A 26,661-nucleotide genomic window follows, 5' to 3' on the forward strand; every position below is an offset into this window, starting at 1 on the left:
ACTCAGCTGTTTAGGAACAAGCATATACTCCATTTGTAGACATAGTACCAAAGAGCAAGATCCATTGTGATACTGGACAGGACATTGTTTAAAAATTAAGGGCCTTTTATTCACAGGAGAAGACTTAAAGTCTCACATTACTTTGTCATGGTCTCCACTTCACCATGGACCTGAAAACAACTCAAACAGAACTCAACATGGTGAATAATTTTAAGGACACATCATTATTACATATATTTTAGGCACTGTCCTGTTTCAGCATTTTGACTTTTGTTTCTAACAGACCTTGTTTCAAAGCATGGCTAAGATTAGGTTAGTTTAGAATGAGGACCACAAAAGGTTATTAAAGCAAAGAGCTTACGGTATCTTTATTTACATGTTCAGGGAGGGTTTTATGGCTCATCCCCCTTACCCACTTATTAAATGTCAGGAGGTCCGTGGGTGACACACAAACACACACAAAAAACTGTTTAACAAAGTTTAAAAGTATTAACACACTCTAAAACACCAGCCATTTGCAACTGATTCTAACAATGGAGTCAACGAATGAAAACAGCATAAAGGCAAACAACAAAAACAAAATTCAGAGATGTCTGTATGACACTTTGCAGTCCAGTTGCTAGTTCATTTACATTCTACATTTTATCACAAAAATTGAAAAAAATACTTCAATATGAAAGCTAGGAAATAAAATAGACAACAGATAAACAGATGTTTATCTCAAGATCAAGGTAGCACAATCTGCACGACTCATTAACAAATCTGTAGATAATCTGCCTGGAGGCTTAACTACCATATTACAACTGATTTGACTCACATAACCTCGCCCCTTTCAGGGTATGTGTTCATATAGGCCTCAACCATTGAATCCAGATCAAACCCAACATCATAGTTCATGTTCAAAAGAGCAAGGCTTTTAGATTTGAATTTGTCAGGCGTGTTCTCCATGTACATCTTGAAGCGCTTATACGCCACGTTGCAGCTGTCTTCCAGAGCCAAGGTAGGCAGGATGCCGATCAGTCTCAGGACTGCAAGCATGTTTGGGAAGAACTTCAAATCGGCCTGCTGCAGTGTTTCATGGATATTAGAGGGAAAAGTCTCCCCTTTGCCCTTTTTGCTCCATTTAACCCACCAACAGTGTAGCTCGGCAGAGAGGGTTCCTGCATTAGGGATGTAATCTTTAAACACCTGTATGCTCTCTTCTTCAGGTTCAGTAGACTTATGCTGCTCTATGACGGCAGGGACCAGTGACAGACACCTCAGAGACTTCAAGTGGTCCTCACTGAAGAGCTCATTCATTTCGTTAATGATGTGGTTCACCACAGGAACAGACAGGTTGTTCTTGTAGTAACTATCTGGTTGAATGGTTCCAGATTCTGAGTGATGCTTTCTCAAGAATGACCGAGGAATCTTTACCGGGATCTCCATTGCTGTGGCTAGGTTAACAGCCTCATCGTTCCAGAACTCATGATACACATCAATGTTGTCAGACACTTCCTTCAGGGAGTGTAATACAGCTTTTAAACTGGTTGCAGCAAAATGGGCATCTGGTGCTTCCCCTTGCACGTTCTTCCCGAATGCTCGAGTAAGTGTCATCACGTTTTTCAGCACGACCAATGCCATGACAAACTCAAAATCAGCCAGTGCTTTTGAAATCTCTAAGGCGTCATGTGTGACTTGATCACTCCACCGCATGTCTTCATTGTCATGCACGCTGTCCACACAAAGTAGAAGTGCCTCTAGGATTTCCACTGCCACGTCAAACGCATCATGTCGTCTGGTCCAGTTGGTATGACAGATGTCCTTCAGTTCATTAGCTTTATCCTCTTTGTCTGGGTAGAAAATGAAAATAGCATGCTCCAACTCCAACTGCAGTAAATTGGACTGACTGAAGAAGGACTCAATCTTCTTAAAGGTAGACATGACAAGCTGAACCCCTGACAAAACCATACCATTGGCCAACGACACATTCAGTGTACGAGTAGATCTCAGAGTAACCACTGCCAGTGGATACTTGTCAATCAGTTTGGCAGAAAATGTTTTCATTTTACTAAAATGTGTCCCAGTGCAGGAGTGGGCCTGACCCCTACACTGTTCCATATCCAAACCCCATTCGTCAGCCATTTCAGACAGTAGTTTCTCTGCCAGGGCATCTCCATCTCCTTCAAAGCTCAAGAATCCACAAAACCTCTCCTGCTGACAGTTAGACTGGTCCACAAAACGGACAAAGACAGGGAGGTGCCATTCTCCAGAGATCTTCACCAGATCATCAGTAAGTAATGAGAAGAAGCCATTTTGTTTAACTTCCTCCACCAGCTTACTGCGGATGCATTTCTCACACACCTCAATCAGCTGACTCAGCTGAACTGAGGAGCAGCACTCCTGATTCACATCGTACCTCTTCTTCAGGACTTCATTTCCACAATTCATGCGATAATCTAACAATGCCTGAAAGTTGCTTTCCCTAAGACCATCCTTTTTCCTATCACCAGGCCCCGTGGGAGGAATGTTTTGCTCTCCCAACAGTACAAGAACTTCAAATAAAGACTTGAGATACTCTCTGTATTCCTCTTCCTCATCTGTCTGGACATCTGCCTTAGCTGTGTCTGTGTCTTGAGACTTCTTCATTTCTAAGAGGGAAAAAGAAACAGTTGCAAGATAGAAACTAACTCAGTCATTCATCTTGTGACAATTGTTGGTGTGGGACTCATTTTCCTTGTCAGAAATAAATGTGTGTATTGATATTTCTACTTACTTTTTCTACCCTTACTCTCTGTTTCATCATCTTTGGTCTACAAAAATAAAAAGACAAGACAAGTTAACTGCAGAAATCAAATTATACAAATTATTTTCCCCCATTTAAAACTATTTCTTTTCACTCACCGTCTCTTTGTTGCGCTTCACCTGTCCATTTTGAGGTTGGCTAGGCATGTCAAAGATAGTTGGTATGGCATCATCTTTCAACACTGTACACTGAGCACCCTGCCAACAAAGTCAAGCAAAAAATGTTAATTATACTGCATATTATAATTATACAAGACCGAATCAAGAATATTACTATATTAAACTTGTATTCAATATCTACATTAAATATTCACCAAGCAATACAAAACATAAGGTATTTATTAAATAATTAATGAAATAATATGCAGGGCTGAATTCTCACATTTTACTTATAAAGACTAGCAATTACATGAAAAGTACTGCCATATCTTCCGTCACATTGGCCTTGTGCAACTTGAAAACTTACATTATCAATCAAGGATGATTCAAAATGCTTTCCACACAGTCTGTAGTGTCTGTGCAGCTGGTCTGGTGATTTGTCTATCAGGTCCCTCCTCTGGCATTTTTCAACCCACTTCTTGGATCTGAAAGGAGTGGTCAAAATGACAACAAGTTTAAAAGTCAAAAGAAATTCAGGTTATATAGTCAATTATAGTTTGTTGCTATATTAATTTGACAAACTATTAACAACATGCTGAACATTTGTCCAATATTTTGTGATTTGTAACAATGACTGAGAATGTAATAGTGAATAATACATTAATAAACAATTCAAAAGCATCTAAGCAAGCATGGATGTTTTTAATGCTATTAATATGTAAGATATTATGGATATACTAGCTTAGTAATATAATACACTAACATGTCATGCAAAAGCCAAGTAGGGAGATTGATACACTGATAGTTTACCACAGGGTTTATATTAGGATTAACCATGTGGTTATTGACGTGTCTTTTCATCAATAATAAACTGTGCCAGGTCTGCACGTTGGAAATAGTCCTTCAGAAAACTAACCAACATGTTCTATTTAGTTACACCGGCTTTGCTGCAGCATTTTAACACAAGATCGTATGTGCCAGTGTGTGTACGTTTAACAATGAGCAAAGACACGTGAACCTGTCAAACTTTTGAATTTAGTTTGCGTATCGAGAACGAAATAGATTTGAACTTGTAAAAGCTTTAATAATGTGCTGCACGACAAGATAGGAATTAAATGTTGCTGAACCAACAAAACATGTAAAAACAAACGTAGCCTTGTTTTAACACACATGCTACTTTACCTACAAATAATACTGTTCTCTCTGGGTAGCTAGAGAGCTTCCTGTTTGCTTTAGCATCGCTGTTAGCATTAGTTACCTTTCTGGATCATGAGGAAACCTGAAGAGTGGCTGAGGGTCGGATATGCTACTAGTGCAGTTCGGCACCGCACAGTGATTCTGCATTATACGTGTGTATAATACACCTGTGTTTTGCTGTGAGATCCTTCTGAGGATAGCCAACTGCTAATGGTAGCTATCAAGCCCCTTGAAACAAGAGGATAACTTCCGATTTTTGATTTCAAATTAAAGTGCATGAATGTGTTTGAAGTAAGATTGTAAATTGTAGAATGTGTAATATGAAAACGCGTTTACATTTTCTTATTCATCCACACGCTTACAATAACACTATGCCAACTAGGCTATGTTAGGTTGTCAAAAAAGAAAGTCCTAAACATAACATTAAAAGTATACCCTGTCCACCACACAACACCAGGGGATCCCTGCTGTTTTATTTGTCCTTATATGTTTTGTACATTTATCCGTAAAGGCCTAAGACAAACAACAGTGCGTATACTTTTAGTTTGTGATGTTAATTTAGATTTTATTTTGAAGGCAAATTGGCTTGCTTCTTCAAACAGTTTTGTAAAACTTAACGTGCAACAAAGGAGCGCGCGCTTCGGTTCATTCCCATAATCCTCCGCGTTCTTTTCAAAGCAAAGGTTGAAGACATGTCATGGCATGTTGCAAAACATACACACGTTATGATTATGATTATGACTGGTATGAAGATGATGATGATGATGATTTTTTTTTTATGTTATTATTATTAAAACAAAGTATTTGCATTTTTCTAATTGTATTGATATTGTCCCTCAACGTTTAATATTTATTGTAGTAACGTGATGTAAATTATATGGTTATTGAAAATAACTGCTTTTATGTCCCTGTTGATGATCAGCACCTGCTGGAAGTTATAGCTGTGCGTTTATTTACAAATGCCGTCTCTGTGCTGTAATGTTTTGGGGCGTAGCTGTTTGCATGGACCAGTACTACAGGAATCCTATTTGGGTTCAAATGTTTGAACAGAAGGGATGAAAACTTGTCGGCTGACAGATTGAAGCTCGTCTTCTTCAACTCCCGTTCCTAGTTTGGAGACATTCTATTGGTTCATTTTTGTCTCTCGCGATACTACAATGACCAATTGGAGTGCAACAGCGCCAAGTCAAATCGAATGTTTTCATCCTCAGGGAGACAAACGGCGTGTTTTGTTCCAGTCAGAGCTGTGGTGCTGTGGAGGTGCTTTGTCCTCGTATTGCCCAAGAAACACTACTGTAGGGTAAGTTAGTAAAGTGATGTTTCTTGTTAGATTTACTTTAATATACTATAGGTATTGTTACTGTCAGCACACTACAGCAGAGTTATGGATATATGTTTCATACCGCTCACATTACAGTTTTTACGTTTTTACCCTCCATGTCAGCTGACGTTAGCTCGTGGACACAACGTTAACTGAACTGGATCCAAGACGGGCTGATATGATTGTTTCTTTGTTTTTCGATAAAAAATAATGTGACCAACAACTTAATATATGTAAACTTCACCCAAAAGTAGATAAAGAGTATGTGTCATTGTACTAGCAGGTGTTAATTTCTCATGAAAACTGCCAATACTTGCTATGAAATCGTAAAATTTTGACAGTGTGTGGAACTCTTACAGGCGTAATAAAATAGATTGTTGCTAGTAATCCTGGAATGTTAAATTATGTAATGACCTAGTTTATTTATATGTATAGTTTTATAGTATTTATTGATTTGTTCACCTTTCAGAAATCTCCGTTGATTAAACAATTTTTGACACTAAACAATGGACAACTTCGCAGTTTCAAGACGAAACCACATCGATAAAAAAGTAAGTTAATGTTAATGAACATCACATGAAATGATTTTCATGTCGTTTTGAATGCTAAGTAACATTCAGAGCTTCCCTTGCCTACATAATGGTCTAATTGTTTTGATTTTATTAGGGAAACAAGGAGAATACTCAGCCTTCACATGGAAGCAAGCCCTTCATCAAAAGAGATAAAACGTCTCTTGCTCCATTCCACCTGAAAAGCAATGAAAAAGAGCAGATCTTTGCAAAAAATGGTCCTCTTAAAGCCAAGGCCAAACAGGCAGACACAAAGTTAGCATGTGTTGAGGCTCTAAAAAAGGTAAAGACCGTGCAGAAAGATGGTAAAGGAGCTGCTGCTGCTTCAGATGTCAAACAGCGACAAACATATAGCCGGGCCTTCCACACAGAACAGGCTGTGAAACACAGAAAAATGGTTGCAGAAGCTCCCAAGCCACCAGCTGCTGTGCAGTCATCCAAATCTGCTCCTGGCATGTACAAAGGCAAGATGGTACAATCCAAAATTGGATCCATTTGGAAGTCAAGTGCCAGCCTGGACGGGATAGATCCCAAACGATCAGCACCCAAAACAGAGAGCCAAAGGGTTGGAAATGCAGCAAAAGTCAGGTCCAAATCTGTTGCTGACCTGCCTAGACATGGCACGCAAAAACCTGCACCACCAAAGTTGAAGTCAGTGGTCAGTAGACCCGCTCAGGTTTCCAAATCCGCTGTCATCAGCCGTCCTGCTGCTGGATTCTACTCTGCTCGCGCTCCAGCCAGAACCGTCCCAGCAACACTAACCAGTACTAGTTCCAGAAGTACAACTGTGGCTCCCACCAAGGGACGTGGGACTCACAACTCAAAGCCAAAAATTCCGGTGATAGACAACAAGGTCAACAAGCCTCCTGTCTCAAGCACCCTTAGCCAATACAGATTTACCACGGAGACTGCAGAGGAAAGAAGGTAACATTTTTTGTTCTTGACACAGACACATTTGATGTTTTCCTTGTACATCATAAAACTTCAAAAATGTTTTAATTATGTGTTGTGTATGCAGAGCAAAACTGGCTGCCTGGCAGGCTTCCAAGGGCAAGACTTTCAAGAGACCAGCCATGACAGCAACACTACCCCCAAAAACCAGAGTCTCCAAACCTGAGGCTGATCTCAAATCCCAGTCTCATGTTGAGCCTCAGCGTGCTGCACAGAGCAAATCTGAACACAGTCTGGAAGAACATAAGCCAGACTCTGCTGCTGGTCACGGTGCAGATACACAGGGAGCACAGTTGACGACAACCAACCGAACTACAGCGATCATGAATACTACCCTGGAGCTGCTTGAAAACTATGATGTAGATCTGCCTGTTGACCCACAGGACAGAATGGATGACGTAAGGAAACAAGCATAGTTACTGTAGCTGTTTTAGCTGCATTCAAAATATTACCTTTCATGATAAACCAGCTTCTTTTCATTTCATTTTGACAGATTGTACTAAACCTGTGTGATGCTTTAGAGGCCATAGTGACGCCCTCTAGATGCAGCGATGGTAAGTTCAGCTGTGTGACTATGATCTGTTTGCAGTGTTGAATTTGGTAAGTTCAGTGGTATTAAGGTAATTCTTAAAATAATAATGATCAGTCTACTCACCTCACTGGCATTGCTGGTTATTCTGGCTGTTGTTGCACTCTATACAGATGCTTACTGTTGAACTTGTTACCTTTGTCTCCGTAAGAACTCTCACAGGTGTCAGATGAGTGTGATGCTGAATTGGAGGACGACAAACCAAAGACTGAATGTATAAAAGAGGTGGTGAATGCAATTCTGCAGGATGTCTGCGAGCAGCCGAAGGTTGAGCAAGTGAAGAATGAAGCAGAAAGAAGTGATGGAGATAAAGTAGAGACGGATGATGCTGAGGAAGTAGAAAGTGACGAAGATGACGATGTGATGGAGACCACGCCGCCGATGGAGGATGCTTCAGTCGTTAAATACAGTGTGAAGACGACTCCATACCTGCAAAGGTGAGGCCATTCTTTTGCTTAATCCTTTAAGTCAAGCCTGTCATTATTCTGCCATTAATTTAATAGCCAAAAAGTCATTTATTTTCACTTGTAATACTGTATTTTTTTTTTCCTCCTTCAAATATCTTTTGTATGTAGTGTGAAGAAGACGATTGAAGGTGAGGCCGGTACATCCCGAAGAAAGAGCAACATCAAAGATCTGAAGTTTCTGACACCAGTGCGCCGTTCCTGCCGCATCCAGCGCAAATCCTCCCACCTGCCAACGATGCTGGTCGATCACGATCCCTGTGTGTCGTCACTGGCTGAGTTGGTGAAGCTCGATGATGATCCCAATGCCTATATTTACAGAAAAAATCCTGCCCTTCTAGAAGATCTGCCAGACCAGACCAGACTGTGAGGAGCTCTGTACATATGTGTTCAGAATTCTATGAGACGGGGTGTAAAGGACACTGCTGATGTTAAGATGGTTTTACTAATCTGTTTCTGTTCAAAGAATTTTAACTGCCACTTTAAATCATTTTATTGTATTGTGGGACAACAGTAATCCTGTCTAGTTATTTTCTGTGCTGAATGTATTATATATGTAACTTTCTAACATATATTTTAATGTAAAGTTGACATGTATTGACAAATGCTCTACAATAAAAGAGTATTTATTTTATTTATTCATTCATTTATTTATCTTGGATAGTTGTGCCTTGATAGTCTCTTATACAGCCTACATACAGGACATAAACAATCTGTGGTAATGCCTGAAAACCATCAGCTTTCTACCACATACTGCAGCCGTGTTGTTCAGGTTCAGGGAGCAAGTGTAGCAAAAATGGCTGATACAAGCAAATTTCCTCATTAATTATAAGAAATACTGAGTAGGGAAAAACAACCACGAATGTTCCATTGACCTCAATTATGAGGGTTGTAGCATTCAGCCTGAAAACAGACTGCTCATTTACTGCACAGCAAAGGAGAGGATGGGGAGGATAGTTGCTGACACCTGGGAGAGAAGACAGACTGCAGGGAAGAATGGCATAAGTGAGAAGCGAGTGTCTCAACTACAAACCAAGCAAGTTTAAATCCAATTTGATGGCTTTTATTGAGTCATCGCAAGTTTTCTAGTGGAGAATCCCTGAGCTGCATCAGATTGGTGACTGTGGCTGGAGAGTACCTTGTTGCTCCTGTGATGAGAATCAGTATTGGATCATTTGACTGCGGTTGGTGACACTTGTGGCTTCTGATGGTGGCGACTGTCTTTAAAATCCCTCAAATGCCCCATAAATACATTATCCCTCACTAACATTCTTCCAGCCTGAACTGACCCTTCCCCTTCAACAACCCCCCCCTTACATTTTTTTGAAACCACATTTCTATACACACTCGCATACAAATCTTTTTAGTCCTTCCTTTAGTAGTCCCTTATTTTTATGGAAGGTGAATGCCCTAAAGTGACCGGAAAGGTTTTGAAATATTTTTGTTGAAAGAAAAGGGTGATAACTGTTGTCCTGAATTTTGGTTAAGTGTTTGAATGAAATATCAAAACTACATTTGACATATCTTTTTCTTATGAGTAAGAATTAGAACTTGTAATTCTCTTTACATTAAACTTATTTTGTAGAAAGAGGAAGAAAGATTTTTAGTTTTAACAACACATGACTTCCCAAATGTCGAACTCTGTTGTGTCTCAATGACTATGTAGAGTTACCACTTCATTCTGTTTTTTTATTCTGTGCATTTTATGAGAGGAAAAAAAAAAAAGAGAGACAGATCACTGTTTTTCATGTTTAACCCCACTTTAATTGACCACATTGTAAAAATCCAAAGTGCTCATAAATGAACACTGCTTTCTTTTGACCACTTCATGGCAAACTCCTGACATCAGACTGGATGTTTAGACACCAGCTTCCTCTGATCCCAGATGAGACATTTCATTATAACAAAATAAAAAAAAAGAAAATCATCCACAAAAAAAAAAAAAAAATCTCTTTGATGCAATTTTCTTCCCCAAAACAAAAAGTATAAAAAAAGTACTCTTTTCCCACTCATCTGCAGACCATAGGGGAAGGTGTTCAGTGCTGTGCGCTAAAAGGCTGTTTTCACTGCCAGTTGAGGGTTTTATGTTCTTGAAAGACCCCGGTTGTCCAGATCTTTCACCTACAAGATGGAACACAAAGACTAGGTTAGATGGTTCAGTTGAAATGCATCTGTTGAGAGTTCATACAATGCTTGTGTATTATTTTCATGACTGAATAATATTCAGATTATCTGAGTTTTCATTTGGTCTGAGACATCAAAAGAAAGGTAAAAGCCCAAGGTGATGTCTAGTTTTGTCTAACCAGCACTTCACAACCCTAAGAACATTTCACACCCTGCAACTATAAACTGATATTTGCTTTAAAATTTGCATCAATGATCAATCAATTATCAAAACTGTTGCTTAGTTTTGTTGCTCAGCTAAGACCCAACCTTGTCAAGTAAACCAAACCAAACATGTGATCCCTATAGACACATATAACATGTCAAAGAAAGAAAGTTAACGGTTTTACCTTGTATATCCTAACCAGCCAGTGCTCTGTTGTGTAGGCCTCCTCCAACACATCCAGTTCAAAGTCTTTGTTCCCAATCTCAGCATTCCTCACTCTGTCATAACCAGGTGGGCGCTCTGCAGAGAACATCATTAAGATCATCAGAATTACAGCACAAAAAAGAATGTATCATATTTATGCTTTACTCATCATTTTATGTTGCGTCTGTACGGTGCAGTCAGCAGCTGATGTCTACAATATTTTGGCACAGTAATCTTCACTAGGTGTTTACAGACATGCTCGGTTTTAATCATAGTTGTGTCTAACTTAATGATTAAAATACAGTGTATCAAACAAACTTAACAGCCTGAACTTTACAGTCCTTTCAAAAATGGCACACATGTTGCTCATTCTCAATGTGTCTCTGACTGCAAGGAGAAACTGTCTAATGCACGGTGACAAAATGATCACACCAGGCTGTAGGGTTACTCACTGGCCTCTGTGTAGACCTGGCCGAAGCGGTAGTAGCACATCTTGTACATGAGGCAGTTGAGCAGGACGGGCGAGCCCTCGCGGTCCACTCTGAACTCTCCGGTGGGAGTGTAGTAGTCATGCTCCTTGATATGTTTGCCTGTGTCTGTGCTTCCCCCAATTCGGACCATCCACAGAAACTTATTGATGTCTGTGATGGACAGAGGTTGATTATTACACAGGTGCTCATAAAAATGCCCTGGAAATATTATATCATATTTAATCATTCATCATTCATATAATCCACAGTACCTGTTTGATGGGTTAACACACAGAAAATTTAAATCAGAACACTTTATTGATCCCAGGGGGATATTAGGTTAGGTTACATTTGCTCCCCCAGAAAAGAAAAGAGATTAGGAAGTAGATTACATAGGTAAAAGGATAAAAAAAACACTCATAATATAAAATTGTGTACTCATGTTGTAATAAATAAATGAAAAAAATAGAAATATATGAGGCTATGAGTATAAAATTGCACTTGTCTGAATTAAAGAGGGGGAAGTGGAAATAATACATAAAGAAGAGTTATTACAGCTAAGAGGCTGATTTTTCTTTGCATCCTTTTCATTTGTTTTTATTCAAAATGTCACACCTGGTTATACACATCATCACATGGAAGAAATACATCCGTCCATGCGGATATTTAAATTGTTGCACTGACTCTGATCTAGCGATACTTGGTACATACCGTCAGAGGAATATCCCGTTAGTCCTCCAAAGATGACCAGGACATAACTGACATCCAGCTCCCTCATGATCTCATAGGCCCTCTCTTCTGTGGATGCCATGGCCTACAGAGCAAACAGCAGCCCCGGTTAACACACCAGCACTTTATGAACTTTATGAAACATGAGTACCCTGAAGGCGACCCAGCTCACCTGTCCAACTCTGGAGATGTGAGTGTTGTTCCAAGTGTTGTTGTCCACTAGAATGGTTCGATTAGCCATGGCAGTTATCTGATAGCCATAATCCCACCATGACATGACTTTGGCATCCTGGAACCACAAAATCAAATCAGCATTTGAATGGAAACACTCTGACCTTATGGCTATGATAATTAGAGCCTGACCAAAATCGGATTTTTGGGGCCGATCACTGGCAATTAAATAAAATAACTAAATAACTGTAAAAATAACTATATATATATATTTAACTTGAATGAAAATATAAATAAAATGCTGCCTATATAACTTCATTTGACCCGAGCATTTTCACTGCATTATTGCTTCTTAATAAAAGTATTCATATCAGTGCATACTGGAGAGTGTATGCAATGATACGATATATATGCGATAGGCCAATATCGGCCGATAAAATTGGCCAACCGATAAATTGGTCCGACTCTAATGACAATCTCAACAATCTCTACAATTCAGATAACTCAGCATCCTGCTGTAATAACTGACTTATTCTTTATTTCTCTGGGTGTCACTGACCTCAGGAGTGTTGTGGCGGAGCCAGTAGTAGGCCTCTCTGAAGTCATCGAAGATGATGCGGCTGCCGTCACCTCCACGCGCCGACAAGACAATTGAGGGAGAGGAGTATGCTTCGCTGGTCACCCAGGTAGAATGGAAAGTGTATGTGATGAGGAAGAAGGCCATGACCAGAATCATCCCACTGGCAACCTGGAAGGTAAGAAACACAGGATGTCATCAGGTTTTAACCTTGCATTTGTGCTTTTATTCTGACTACTGGAATAAAGATGGCCTAAGAAAAAAAATCAGCTTCATTTAATTAGAATGCAAAAGTATTTTACTTGTAAAAGAGTATGCATCATCACAATATCTTCACAAGAGATTTTTTCAATGTTCATAAATAAGAAACAGATGGTGGAAGAAATATTCAGATCATTTAATTTAGTGAAAGTGTAAAAATACTCCATTACAAGTGATAGTCCTGCATTTAAAATCCTACTTAGGAAGTTTAGTCCAGTGGTTCCCAACCTAAGGGTCTGGCCTCTCCAAAGGCTCACAATGTAAATCTGAGGGGTTGTGAGATGATTAATGGGAGAGGAAAGAAGAAATCTGTTTAAATGTTTTTAGACTTCTCTCTAGTCGTTGCTTTTTTCTGTAATACATTGGATAATTTTACCATTTTACCGTTGCTCCCTGAAGAATTACCTGAATGAAGCCAGTTGAGAAGTTTAGAGGGGAAAAGTCTGTTCGTTGGAACTGCTTAGACATCTGAAATACGACAAGGAGCCTCAAATGCTTTTATGTCAGGGTTCGCTAGCCAAAAGGTTGGGAGCCACTGGTTAAATGTTTAACAATATGTTGAATTTTCTAAAGCTTGTCGTATAATTTTTCGTCTAAAATCTTCATCTGACAAGGACCCAGTATCTTCATTTATCAAATAAATAAGTAAAGTACAAGGATCTCAAAACTAAATGCCCACCACTGGAAACAGAAATAAAATGAACAGAGGGAGGAACAAAATTTTATGGCCTCTGAAACCATATTTTAATACTCAAAAATGTGACATGTAGCTTTACACAACACAGTTTCAACATCTATTTTTCAAAAGGCCTGAGGATACAATGCTAATTATTCAATTTAACCCCGGCTTTATACTCATTTATATATAATAGCTATCAAAAAAGAGAAAAAAAGAACAAGCTAGACATGGTAGAAGTCATAACCATATAATACCTCTGTATTATCTGGAATGTATTATCACTGTATTATCTGGCTTAATAATAACAACATCAGTGCTGTCAATGATTGTGGCTCCCACTGGATCTAAATGATGAGGTTCAACCAGTTTGAATTGTATGATGTTTTATGCCACAACATTTGCATGGCATACAAAAATGTCACCATCCTCTACCAGTTAAACCAGCACTCTGAACCAGTCTTCGCTTCCTACCTCGTTTTTGATGGGGTAGGTGGAGTCCTGCTGCTTCTTGCTCTTCTTGTCTGGCCGGCTCACATCCAAGTTCTTCATATAAGTGGTTAGCACCTGGGACACACCGATGCCCGACAGGATGCACATAACTGGAGCCAGCACCAACATAAGACGCACCTGAGGAGGCAACAAACAGGAAGCACATTAACCCCTAGTACATGTAAAGAAGGTGCATGTTCACATGTATCTGCAGCTCTATACAGGACGTACCATGACAGCTGAGAAGTACATGCTGGTCACTCCATACATGATGATGAAGATCCTGGCGTCCGACAGGTTGTTGAAACAGTAGTAAAGACCAACTGTGAGGAAAGCAAAGGTAACTGTGAGTCAGAAAATCAAACTGTTTGCTTCATTCAGAGTGATCTTACAGTATAAACAATTTACTACTCTGTGTGTTTATGCTGAGTGTACACTTGCCTGGGAACATGAAGACGAGCAGCTGGAGGTCAAAGTAGTATGAGGACCAGGTGGTGGGCTGGTGCTCAGAGACGGAAGCGATGATGGGGATGTTGTTCTTGGCGTAGGAGGGGTCCAGCAGGGAGTAGAAACGACCAGTCCATGGAGAGATCTTACCTGAAGGAAATATACTTCAGGTCAGTCACGGTACAAATCAGTTTCACAAAAAAGCAGGGAAGGGTGAAGCAAACGTTTTAAAAAAGGTTTTTCTGTCCACATATGCCAGTTTATCTACTAGTGCATCTTGTCACTCCTCTTACCTGTTAGCATGAGGACAGTGCCCACAGACAGCAAGATGAAGCCCACCAGTGAGATGACGCTCTTGAACAACACCTCAAATTGCTGGGCATTGAGTTTGCTGCGCAGGTAGTCCACAAAGGCATGAATCTGGCACAAGCCAAACATACCGAAGGCTGCCATGTGCTCTGATGACTGCACCGGCTGGTGTATGAGAGGAGAAACAGAGAGGTGAACTGAGTGAAACCTCTTTGCCCTGTCATGTGACAATGACTTGTTTTTCCATCTTCTTTGGCCTAGATGATGGTATTAATTTGACAATTCAGAAATGTTTTCTCTCCTGGACACTCTAATGATGTTCTTCAAGCCAAGGCACAAGAACCAGAGTATGGATGCAAAAATTTCACCTTACCTGGAAACCAACAAAAGAGATCTGCATGGAGAGGATGGTGCCCAGGCAGTAGACTGTGCAGTAAGCTACATATATGCGATGAGAGAATCGGCCTGTGAGCATCAGCACCAGGACGTGCAGGGGGATAAGGTTGATCAGGAACACGTAGCCACCCCAGGAGGAAACCTACACATACACAAAAATACCTTGTCATGACCCCTGCAAACTCTGCATTAGTTCAGTCAAATATGTAGAGGTTCAGATCTCCTCACCATATAGAAGTAGGCCAGTGCACACATGGATGACCAGTACACTGAACCTGTTTTGACAGCTTTTATCCACATGTAATAGGTCAGCAGCATGCAGAAGATGGCGATACCTGAGGAGGACAGCACAGAGGGATTCGATTAACAATCCTTGTGAGATATTTTCTGTGAATAACATTGTTATGCACAACATGCACATACCTTCATTATCATAGGAGCCAGCAACAGAACGAGAGATATAACCGGGCACCACTGCGATCATGGCAGCAGCCAGGAGCCCAGCACCTGCGTCCTACACAGACAAGCAACTGTTTACTGGAAGTACACTTACAGTCATTAAACAAACTATTAATCTCAACACAAAACAGTCCTCATGTACTGAGCATACGTTCCAGTGATTCTACTAATGGGATTTTAAAAGGGGCACTTCACAGATTTTTCACACAAATAACAGTTTACTTGTCATAAGGATTATCACTCAGGCTATACAGTCATATAATATCCTCGGTGCACTGAAGCGAAATTTCTAACTCTGAGGAAATAATCTTGATTATGTCATCTGGGTTATCTTGCATCAGACTGACACTTCTGGGTTACAAACTGGTGGCGTGGAGTTTAAAAGATGGCGGTATTTGCCAGCCAATGACAGCCTAATGACAGACACTATTGAGTTGCATTATGGGAATTGTAGGATCCAGTGTTAGAGTTTATAACCTTAACTGATATATTTTATTGTGTATCTTATTATGTAAGATACAACTTACCTTCAGCTCCTTGGTGAAGTGGTAAGTGACTATGGCAGTGAAGGAGGAGAACAATGGAGCCAGGAAAACACAGACATTACGGATGTCAATGGTGATGTGGAAAAAATGTAGGACGTGGTACAGGACGGCAGACGTAATCATCAGTCCTGGTGAGGGAAAAGAGAGGGAGATTTGTTTGAGTAAGCTTTGGCTAATTGACATCTCTCCTCTGAACCCGATATAACCCTTGAACTTCAAAGCAAAAAACCCAGAAAAAAAAGCTCATGAGCTTGTAATTGTTTACTTGTTCAGTTCTATGGTAATCTAATCTGATTCCTACCTGGATAGATGGTGCCACCAATAATCCTCCCCAGAGGATACCATGCCCTGTCATCAAACCAGTTGTGAAACTTGTAAAATCCTTCTTCTGCCAGGAAGCGGGTGGTACGGTAGTTAAAGTACCTGAAGGTGAGATTAAGGTGAAAGTGAGACGTTACTTTAAGGAGGAACATCATCTAATAATCCTTGGAGATAACCATGACACAAGCGGTACTTACGGATCAAACTCATGGATGACACTTTCAAACCTCAAGACAGAAAAGAGTCTGGTGGAGAATGCTGAAGAAAAGAAAAAGCACACAAGTTCATCCAGATGTTTTATCTGTATTAAGTAGACAAGACTGGTGTGTATAGGACATAGGGGACTTACAGAGGACAGCAGCCATAGACAGGATGAGCAGCTTCAGCAGCGTGTCCTGTTTCTCATAGGACAATCGCAAGAAGCCCAGCTTGGTCATTTTGGCGAGGTTAGGGACAGCTCACCGTACTACCTGATGGGAGGAAGACAAACATTGTAACACTGGGACAAATGTGGAGAAAAGCACAGCCGAGGCATCTGTAGTCCAACACGGACTAAGATAATCTTCATGCTCAGAAAAAAATCCTGCAAAATGAGGTAAAGTTTTCACGATCTTTTTGAGAAAGCCAGACATTCATAAGAGAAATCAAAGTCTTTCAGCTCTAGCAGGAGTGAACTTCCATGTCCAGCCCAACCAGATAAGGCCACGCACTAAGATGTGGCGTCAGGAACCAGGAAGCACCCACTCTAGAAAACTTCTGCAGGGAGTCGTGTCTGTCTTCTTCAGATTTTACACTGAGAATCATCTTTGCAAAGTGAAAACACAGCCCATTGAGCTCTGCAGAGCTCTAATTAACGCTAACTTTGAAGGCGGCACCATCAGAGCGAGCCTTAGAGGTACTGACAGCTTCCAAGCCTTTGCAAAATCAGAGCAAGAAATCAACAGCAGCTAGTACCTTTAATCTAGCTTTTAACTCACACCACATGAGCATTTAAAATGAACACACGCTTCTTACGGATTAAACAGCATCATGTAACATTCGTATAACTAGTCAGCATCAGGCCGGCTAATGCTGATGCTGCCTTCATCCAGCTAGAAGTGTGTGGGTAGCTAGCGAGGCTAACCTACTAGCTGCTGTATAATGAACACCCTAGCTCCGTGTCTTTTCTCGGTCTTATTTTGTAAACACCACCTTCACATATTGCAGCAGGACAACAGCTTGAAAAAAAAAAAAATTCTGCTCCTAAATGAGCTCACAAGTTCATTATTTAATGTTCAATAAGACTCACCCGCTCCGCTCCTGTAACTCATACACTTTTCACACACAACCTTCACCGTGAGCTAATCCCGCCCATAACGAGCTGGTGTGCGCGTTTATTGGTTGAGCGTCAGTCAACAGTAAATCCACATTAATCTGATTGGTTGTTCGGCTGTCCTTCAAATTTGAGTCCCTACCTTGTCGGCGTGGTGTAGTGACGTGTCCTTAGTGAGGAAAAAGAAACGTGTCGCCCCCTGCTGGTTCACAACTCCTTCGACAAGAAAATGTCACCGCGGAAAATCGGTAAATGTGATCAGCTACATGACAATGGGACATTAACAGTTAGTTCACTAGTATTAATTATAATAATATTTCAATATTTTCACATGTATCTGTTCAAATTAATACATAATTAATGTTTTATCACTGGTCCTTCTTGGGATCAGATCAGAATGTAACAGTGCGAGTTTCCCCAAGTGACTAACAAAATTCATGTCAACAATATACATTAAATTCTCACAATAACACACATTACCTGCCTCTTTACATATACTTAACAGTAAATTGTGGATTGCACACCCACCATATCTTGCTTTGTTGTGTAATAGTGTTAAGTGAGTTGTAGCAAAACCCTGAACACAGTGATCAAAATATTGAATACGGACCAATTTTATTGAAATTAGACGTATTACTTTTACAAAACCTCACTCACAAATATCAGTCTGCACAAACACTGTTTTAAAATCAGGGTCCTTCCCCCCTGATGAGTGAGGGAAACTCAGTGACTGGGTCGCTGCATGGTGGCGGGGCTCTGGTTGAACATTCAGCATGTATTAATACTATGTACAGCACAAAAAGCAAACAGCCAATGATCTTTAGGGACCAGTTATATTTGCTTCGGCTCTCTTGGGAAGGGACAACTAGAGCAAGCAGGTTAAGGCTGATCACCCTTTATAAAGACTAAAACTACAGGACTCCTTCCTTTATCACAGAGCTTAGCATTGTAGTGGTTGAAGTGAAATAAACAAAACATAGACGCAGCAGTTTGGCAGTGTCATCTCACCTATCACCTACTATATTCAAACACACTGAAAACACTGAGGCAGCTTTTCCTTTTGCTGGTGTCACTTGCAGTTTGCAACATGTATATCTCATCAGTCAGTGGAGTGAGATTTAAATTTGGGATGAGACACCAACCAAACACACACAAAAGAGTGACTTTGTTATTTGGTTTCCACTATTAAGGTCACCAATCCTTATTATAGCAGCTCCTGAACTGATTTGCAAATTCCTCTAAACACAAAGCTGTAACAGGACAAGAATATCCTCCCTTTGTAACTGTGCAAGGTCACTCCTGGAACTGGTTGAACACCATAAAATGAGAGATAAACATAGATGTGCAAGAAAGCATTCAACCTGTGAGGAAGGAATGTGACTTGCAACATCAAGAAAACATACTGTAGGTGACAGACTGTGCTTTGCTTCTGAATGCAAACAAGCCCCTTTACAGTAAAAAAAAATCCTTAGTCACAAGTTTGCTTAAACATTTTAAAACTAAGTGATTTCTTGTGCTGTAATTTATTAAAGGAGATTCACTCAAATGGCACATTATACAAAAAACAATGAAAGAAAATTCACAAAATAAAACAAGTCAAGAGCTGAGTATATAATGTGTTTTGAGTGTGAGGCACAGGGCAGTCGATTTTTGTGTCACACTGAAAATGTGTCTGGTGGTTTGCTGCAAGTGAATAACCAAAGGGTCAAAGAGATAAGATAAAAACATGTCAACCCTTTATCCTAAACCGCATATCATCTTCATTAAGGGAACCCTTTTGGAAGAATCACTTTTTCACACTGAGTGAAGCCACTCATCAGTTGCTATCCCATCTCCTTGGAGTGGATCCATCACTGGGTGGGCACAAGTCTCTGGCGGGTTGGGGAAGTGTGAGGGGACAACAGTCTCTCTGAGGAGGTGGACGACGTCAGGGAAGACTGCAGGTGGACTGTCTTGTGGAAAAGCTTGTTGCTGATCAACACAACCAGGGAGAAGAGACGCAGCTGGAAGTGGCTGAAAGAGTGGAAATGTGATCAGTGACTCATAGAAAGAAAACCATTTAAAAAGAAAAAAAACTTTTTATTTTAGACTTACTACAACTTAGTTGGTGTCTTAGCCTCATTAGCACTGATGATGAACAGAGGGAAGAGGATGGAGAACAAGCAGCCACTAAGTAGAAAAGGAAGATGAAGAAATAGATATATTAAAGGCAGTAAAGGATAGTAGGTAGTAGTGAGGTCTGGTTTCCAAACCTTCCTCTCGTTCAAACTTCCTGTGTGTCCACTTACCAGACAATTAAAAAATATCTTTAGGGCAGCAACTACCAATTATTTCAATAGCTGATTAAGTTGCTGATTATTTTCTCATTTAATGCTTTAGTCTGTAAAATGTCAAGAAACAAAATGCCCAAAGTCCAATGTAACGTATTTTAATTGCTGATTTTATCCAACTTTATCAGTGCATCACTCTCTTTGACTACTTGTCCAATCATACTTTCTCACTGAGGGCACGGACACTAAATGTACAAATGTATTTGAAAAAAATTCCTGTACAAAAACCTAATTTTTCCTTTACTGAAGCCTCACAAAACTTTCATAGACACACATCTCAATGAGTTGTACTATAACACAGTTTGCCTAATTGTCATATCACAAACATATTGTGTTGATGGAGTTGAAAATTAGGTAATTTCAAGTAACTTCATAACTGTTCTATGACAATGTGTAAAAAACCTTCTGTAGCAACTGCAAAATGGATAAATACAGATTTACACTTACAAGTAAAAAGTACACAAGTGCTGGAGCTAATTATTATTTTCAAATTCAATGAACCTAACAGTTAATTCCCAGCTGTTTTACCTAATGATGTATGAGGAGGGCAGGGCGGTCAGCAGAGCCATTGGTAAACCAAAGCCGAAGTAATACGGCCAGTTCCTCTCAATATTGGACAGCCGTTGATGCATCTCAATGCCTTAAAAAAACATAAGGAGCCACATTTTTGTTTGAGTTCTCCATTCAATGCAAATTATTTATTTTGGGTCTAAAGTGCAATGCAAGTGTCTCACCATGGTTGAACCAGCGATACTCAAAGCAATAGAGGGAGTAGAGCAGAGACATGTGGAGGAGGCTCACCATCTGTCCAATGGCATCGATGGGGAAGAGACTAACGATCATACCCTAGAGGAGCACGAAAATACACAACATGATTATATTCACAGAGACTGTGCTGAGAGAGCAGGTTGTGCATTTTCATCACATTTGCTTTGGAGAGCAGAAATGATGTCAAAAAGTCTTCAAAACAAGTAATTACTTTGCCATAAAGCTTTTTCATAACGTTAACTTTCTCTGAACTGACTCGAGAGTCCAGGAATGAAACTGTTTGCCTGAGATATTGGGGGTGATGCCGTTGATAGCAGCTGGTCTGAATAGCCATAGTGCAATTAGGCCTCTTTGCACATTCTTCATGAACAGCACAACTTTGTGACTCACTCAGAAAAGTGTAAAAACAATCCGCACACTGAGCAAACATTTGGTGAATCTGGGCCACTTCACTTTAACTGTTCATCTTAAACATCCTGAGCAGCGATTGTGAGGTTGAGTCAGATAAAGGAGTTCTGGGTGAATGCAGTACGGTGTGAGTTTGTAATTCTGATAAACAGAGAAACACAGAAAGAGGTGTCTGATCATGGATCCTGTTTGTGTTCAAAATGTACCTGAATGAGGAAGAGTGCCTGGAGCAGGAGGTTAAAGAGCATATCTGCGATGATCTTACTGACGCTGGGGAACGGCTGAGCTTTACAGCCAGACACTTCAAATGCTAGGTCAGCAATATCCTGCAACAGAGAATCACACATTAATATCTATATCTGTGATGAAAGACAATGGTCTGTTGCTTAAATAAATAATTTTAATAGTATTTTAATATTTATTTTTGTACTATTATGTCCTGATGCACTGAAATAAAAGTGCAGAGAAAAGTCCAAAGTAGCATCAAGTTAGAAATTCAGGTTGATTCAAACACTGTTGTGAATGCTGAGGTACCTGCAGCTGTTTCATAATAAAAGCCCTGCAATGATGCCTCATTCATACCCAATTTCAATTTAATTCCCAGCAGGGCTTTTACTGTGAAGCAGCTGAAGCCACAGGACTCCACATGACCTGTCTGACTTCAGTTCAACTCACCACATCAATGAAAGTATGTCTCCTGTATATACATTTTTTTGCTTTTTCTGATAAAGGATCAGTCTGAAACATTGTTCCTGTAGAACAGACTTCATTATAAAGGATGGGAGAAGCAGAGCTGGCTTTGTGAATCTCAGCTACACTGCAGCCCATTGTGAAGTCATCTGTGACTGTAACTCAATTATAAACACTAATATTTCACTGACAATAAAATATGATATATTATACAGCTGTAGACAACGTGTAAAAAGCCATTTAAGACCCCTGACAATTTTGATAACTTTGTGGGTATGAAATATCAATCTTTGCAGTTGGATCTACGCATACATTTAAAAATGGCTGCCTGTTGTGTCACCACATCATAACAGCATAGCAAACTGGGCCTAACCTGGAACCATATGGCATTGACTATCTTGCTGAGAACAAACAGAGGGAGAACCCAGAGGGCGCTGAAGACGGAGGTCAGGATGAACTCTAACCAGGACCACACACTGCCATGGAGGGAAGGGTCACCTGGAGCAAAAAAAACATCTTGTTGACTGACTGGTTCCTGCCACAAGACAGACAACCTCCCCCAGAACTACCAGCAGCAATACATACCAATGATTTTTGCTGTGAGAGTCTGCAGCAGTGGGATAAACACCCGGTAGAAGAGAAACAGACTGAGCTGGAGGCGAGATGAGATGCTATAATTACTCTTCAACTCATAATGTGCCGTGTAGTATAATACTCATTTAATAAAAGAACACCGCATCTGAAAGTTACATCAACCTTAAAACTAACACAACCAGGAAATTCTAATTAAATCTAAAAACTGTAAAAACTCTGTATTTATGTTATCACACTGAAGACATTTTAAGAGTTTTGGGGGCCTGCAGACAGCACCCAGGGGAACAGAGCTCATCAAGGCCACACAACATGGGTGTAGCAGAGTTGGTTATCTGAGATATCATTTCTTCAGTTAACAATTTACAAGAAGGAAAATTTGTAAAGAAGCTAAAAGATATGGGAAGAAAAACTGCCATCCAAACTATGTAGTGTAACAGTTGGTTCAGTATCTTACCCAGAACACTCCTCCATTCCAGGCACAGCACTGAAAAATCCTACTGGCTACTTTGGGTTCACTGAAAAAGAAAATCAATAATCATAATGATCATCACTGTAGAAAAGGAATAGTGTAGTTTCACTTTAATTCTACAGGTCTGTCCAGGCTGAAGGTATTTAGAGGTGTGGATTTGATTACGTGTGATGTCAATTAGCAATTAGGTCTTTTCAGATGAGGGATATACACATACACTGATGATGATGATTTTACACATGTATATATTTATTTTCATCACCATATAATGTAGAAAAATGTCCAACCACGTCTTGTTTACAAGACAAAAGAGACACAACAGAGGCTCATGGTATTTTGTCAACCTTAGTTCAGCACTTCTTTTCAATCTGTGTAAACTCTTCTCTTTTGCAAGGATTGGTGGGATTGGTAGACCCTAACCCAAACAATCTCTTAATGACAGTCAGATATAACCATTTGACTGACTGATAGAGTTTGTTGGAAGTGGTACACAGGAAGTTCTACCTGTGAGACTCATGTCAGGGCAAGAAAGCCCTGTTTTTGTAAGTAATAATTTCTTACAAATCTGCAAAGCTAAGCTTATTGAGTCAGAATATTAAACTGTCAGGTGGAGGAGCTGCATGCCTTTCAGATGAAGCTACTCAATCCCATAAATCGCATGATGTTTGCAAGGAAATAAGAAATGATGCATGAGCATTTTCTTCATTAGCCAGAGTCAGATTATAACAGTAGCATTGGAACCAAAATATACAGTTTTTTCTTCCAGGCTTACTTGTCTGGTTTGCGCTCCTCACTCTGTGCCCTTCTCTGTGCCAGGGCCCCACTGGCCCTTCTCCTCCGCTGCTCTTCCCTTTTCTGCTGGATGCGGGCATCCAGCTTGGAGATTGTCCCAATCCCCAATATGGAGTCCTTGATCCCCTAGACAGCCCAGAGCAAGAGAGAGAAAATACACATGATATTTTTAACTTGTTGAAATGACCTATGTCATGACGCCTTGATGTCTCAGCTAGTGCTCGTTGAACACATGAATTACAAAGCTGTGAACAGTTGAAAGGCCCTTTGAAACTATGCATGAAGGTGCTGTGAGATATTTTCCATAAAAACCATATATCTGAAGTTCTTTTAGGGTCAGGTGCATTTAATGGAGGGTTTAACACAATACCAACCCAGAGGCTATTAAGTAAAATGTTCATATTCCTTCTGTCTAACCTTCTACAATATCATTTTTGCACAGTACTGTACATCATTCAGAGAATGTGATACAGAATTTCTGTGGACACTACAACAAATATATTATAGGCTCCATTAATGACGAATTTACTTCGGGCCTATTGTATAAGAGGGGTTAATAACATGCAGATGGTTGTTATGTTTTGCTCTGGACATACTGTATGCCAACTGTTTTCTTGACTGTCAGTGTGTCATGATAAAAATCCTTAATCTGCGTAGCAGAACAACCATCAAACAAACCTGCTACTCTCTTCCCACTTTATTAGGTACAGCTGTACTAATACAATCCAATAATGCAATGAATTTATTTAACAAAGATCATAAATTTTTAGTTTTTGTTGACACTGTCAGAAATGTGATAACTCTACTTTATTTCTTTATTATTGAGCCTGTAGTGGTGGTGTTGTTGTACTCAACTGCATTATATTGAAAGGTGTTTGTAATATTTTGTGGACCCCATTTACATACTCGAGGGTGACAAAATATAACAACTTGGTGTACTTAATAAAGTGGCCCGTCAGTATCTGTCTTTGCTATTTTAAAATGAAGCTCAATGAATCTATTAGTATGAATGCATGGATCAGTTTCACGGATCACTGTGTTAGTACTGTGTGTATGTGTGTGCGCGTGTCTGCTGACCGTCGCAACATTGCGGAGGAAGGCCCTGACGCTGTCTGTCATCTCTGGACCAGCTGCAGATCCATCAACTGCAGAAGGAGGGGGGGCTTGTGACCTGGTGGTCAGCTCTCATGGCAGGGAGGGGCTCACCCAGTAACCTGCAACCACCCAAATCCACAGAGGAAAAGTTAGGACAAGAGCTAATGGGTTGAACTTCTTCTAGCAATTTACAATAATCTTACAATCAAACAATTTGCTTGCAATATACAGTAGTTTATTTAACATTCCCACCCACATCAGATTTAACCAGAAGAATTAACTGATTGTTTAGAAAATCAGCACTTTAGATAGTGGCTTATTCAGGCCTCTGACTGGCTGCTGGCTGTAGAAATAGTGATCTTGACATTTCTAAATTTGGCTGTTTTTCAAGTACATTCATGAGACTCCAACTTTTTTACTGCTAATATTTTACTTCAAGGAACAATAACAGTTACCAAATGCATGACAGATACCCCTCTGGCATTGAAACAGTTCAATGACAAAGGGCTGTTTGGCACCTCCTTACATATGTGCCATATTTGGGAGCCATATGGTGCTGATTCATGTGTGATATAACTTTCTAAAGATACCTCATCAACCCACCATATCAACCACATTTCATTAGAAAAACTAATGCCAATGTGTGGTTTGTAACTTCTCCCTTAAATATTACTTAATTGTTTTAACAATAAGCCTTTCTTTGTCCTGGACACTGTATGTGGTCCTCTGAAATGTAAATAACAGTGCATTGTGTATCACATGACGGAAAAAGACGACACACTAGTTACCAACTTCACAAACACTGAAAACAGGTCAGTGTATCAGGATCTGATGATATTAGCTAGCTGAAATAAAGGAAGCATAGCTACTGTCTGTTAAATGAATGCTGCTACTGTCCTATCTATTTACAATAGAGCCTTGGATCTGTTTGCATGGTGATGTTTTACAACAGCAGCCCCACCTCTCTTAGTCTGAGGCACTTATACACGTTTTATAATGGTGAAAACGGGTGAAAGTGAAGCGTTGTGTGTCTCTTGGTGATACTGTTTATCTTAACGTTCGCAAGCTGAGTCAGTTAGCTTACATAGGTGACAGCGGACAGTGTAATCTGGCTCTCTCCGACCAGCCGAAAACTCGTAACAATTTCATATGTGAAGACTGTCACTGTGTAGCTAGTCCGGTCAGCAAGACGCCTCCAGTCTCATAATCTTTGATTTTCGTTGGTTTGTTTGGTGCTCTGCTAGCTTTTCTGCCTGGGTTGCTAGCTAACGCTCAACAACTAATTTAACTGTTGTCTTAACGGTCAAGACAATCGCGAAAGCAGAGGGTAAAGTCAGAGACAGAGCTCATAGTCAATCACGGTGTCTTCCTTACCTCATGCGACAGGCTCAGGGTTATATTAACTTCGTCAATTCTTTGTTTTAGCCCCCCTTAATGTCACAACAACAACAACACTAAACAACACTACCAGCAGCCAGGGCCGTGGAATACATATTGCGCAAGCTCCGACCTCTAAGGAACATGGGAAGTGTAGTCCTCCCAGTAGGAGGCTCGTATATCATATTACTGTTTTAAAGAGGGGTATTTGGCATTAAAATTGAGGAAAGTTTTTGTGTATGTATGTATATTGTATTATATAATTACATATTCATTCAGATAAGAACATGTTATTAAGGCTTTGCTAACAGAATAATCTGTAATCTTTTCTAGTCCTGCATCTAAAGATTGTAATCTTTAAAGATAGCCACATTTTTAAAATCATTTTGTCTATGAAATGCCCGGAAAATAGTTGAAAAAAAAGCTAAGGTAAGGTAAGGTCTACTATCTTGTTTTGTTCTTTTGA

At 40.0% G+C, this 26,661-nt stretch overlaps 4 protein-coding genes across 4 annotated transcripts; 1 reads left to right on the forward strand and 3 right to left on the reverse strand.

The window, feature by feature from the left end:
* Nucleotides 1–340: 340 nt before the first annotated feature.
* On the reverse strand, nucleotides 341–4,320 carry thap12a (THAP domain containing 12a). Its single transcript, XM_023417687.2, has 5 exons — nucleotides 4,142–4,320; nucleotides 3,251–3,368; nucleotides 2,884–2,982; nucleotides 2,756–2,792; nucleotides 341–2,630 (listed from the first exon to the last, which is right to left on the reverse strand). Exons 1-5 carry the CDS (start codon nucleotides 4,225–4,227, stop codon nucleotides 814–816), a joined length of 2,157 nt encoding a protein of 718 aa, XP_023273455.1. The 5' UTR covers nucleotides 4,228–4,320; the 3' UTR covers nucleotides 341–813.
* A 920-nt stretch (nucleotides 4,321–5,240) lies between these two features.
* Nucleotides 5,241–8,608, forward strand: LOC111663492 (uncharacterized). The gene is made up of 7 exons (XM_023417684.2): nucleotides 5,241–5,380; nucleotides 5,871–5,952; nucleotides 6,068–6,894; nucleotides 6,989–7,319; nucleotides 7,415–7,475; nucleotides 7,662–7,947; nucleotides 8,086–8,608. The coding sequence occupies exons 2-7, from the start codon at nucleotides 5,908–5,910 to the stop codon at nucleotides 8,342–8,344; spliced, it is 1,809 nt and encodes a 602-aa protein (XP_023273452.1). The 5' UTR covers nucleotides 5,241–5,380; nucleotides 5,871–5,907; the 3' UTR covers nucleotides 8,345–8,608.
* Nucleotides 8,609–9,715: 1,107 nt separating this feature from the next.
* On the reverse strand, nucleotides 9,716–17,709 carry stt3a (STT3 oligosaccharyltransferase complex catalytic subunit A). Its single transcript, XM_023417757.2, has 18 exons — nucleotides 17,649–17,709; nucleotides 16,710–16,830; nucleotides 16,558–16,618; nucleotides 16,341–16,462; nucleotides 16,022–16,167; nucleotides 15,459–15,549; nucleotides 15,264–15,370; nucleotides 15,013–15,177; nucleotides 14,624–14,804; nucleotides 14,325–14,480; nucleotides 14,115–14,206; nucleotides 13,866–14,021; nucleotides 12,437–12,625; nucleotides 11,879–11,995; nucleotides 11,689–11,791; nucleotides 10,960–11,148; nucleotides 10,488–10,603; nucleotides 9,716–10,095 (listed from the first exon to the last, which is right to left on the reverse strand). The coding sequence occupies exons 2-18, from the start codon at nucleotides 16,795–16,797 to the stop codon at nucleotides 10,057–10,059; spliced, it is 2,118 nt and encodes a 705-aa protein (XP_023273525.1). The 5' UTR covers nucleotides 16,798–16,830; nucleotides 17,649–17,709; the 3' UTR covers nucleotides 9,716–10,056.
* A 553-nt stretch (nucleotides 17,710–18,262) lies between these two features.
* ei24 (EI24 autophagy associated transmembrane protein) lies at nucleotides 18,263–26,329 on the reverse strand. The gene is made up of 11 exons (XM_023417760.2): nucleotides 26,193–26,329; nucleotides 24,801–24,937; nucleotides 23,704–23,849; nucleotides 22,917–22,977; nucleotides 22,454–22,520; nucleotides 22,242–22,366; nucleotides 21,385–21,504; nucleotides 20,737–20,848; nucleotides 20,531–20,642; nucleotides 19,767–19,841; nucleotides 18,263–19,685 (listed from the first exon to the last, which is right to left on the reverse strand). The coding sequence occupies exons 2-11, from the start codon at nucleotides 24,840–24,842 to the stop codon at nucleotides 19,523–19,525; spliced, it is 1,023 nt and encodes a 340-aa protein (XP_023273528.1). The 5' UTR covers nucleotides 24,843–24,937; nucleotides 26,193–26,329; the 3' UTR covers nucleotides 18,263–19,522.
* Nucleotides 26,330–26,661: the final 332 nt, after the last annotated feature.

This window comes from Seriola lalandi, unplaced genomic scaffold (genome assembly GCF_002814215.2).
Source record: "Seriola lalandi dorsalis isolate HSWRI2012SDOR001 ecotype SW California unplaced genomic scaffold, Sedor1 jcf7180002054577, whole genome shotgun sequence".
NCBI classification, from domain to species: domain Eukaryota; kingdom Metazoa; phylum Chordata; class Actinopteri; order Carangiformes; family Carangidae; genus Seriola; species Seriola lalandi.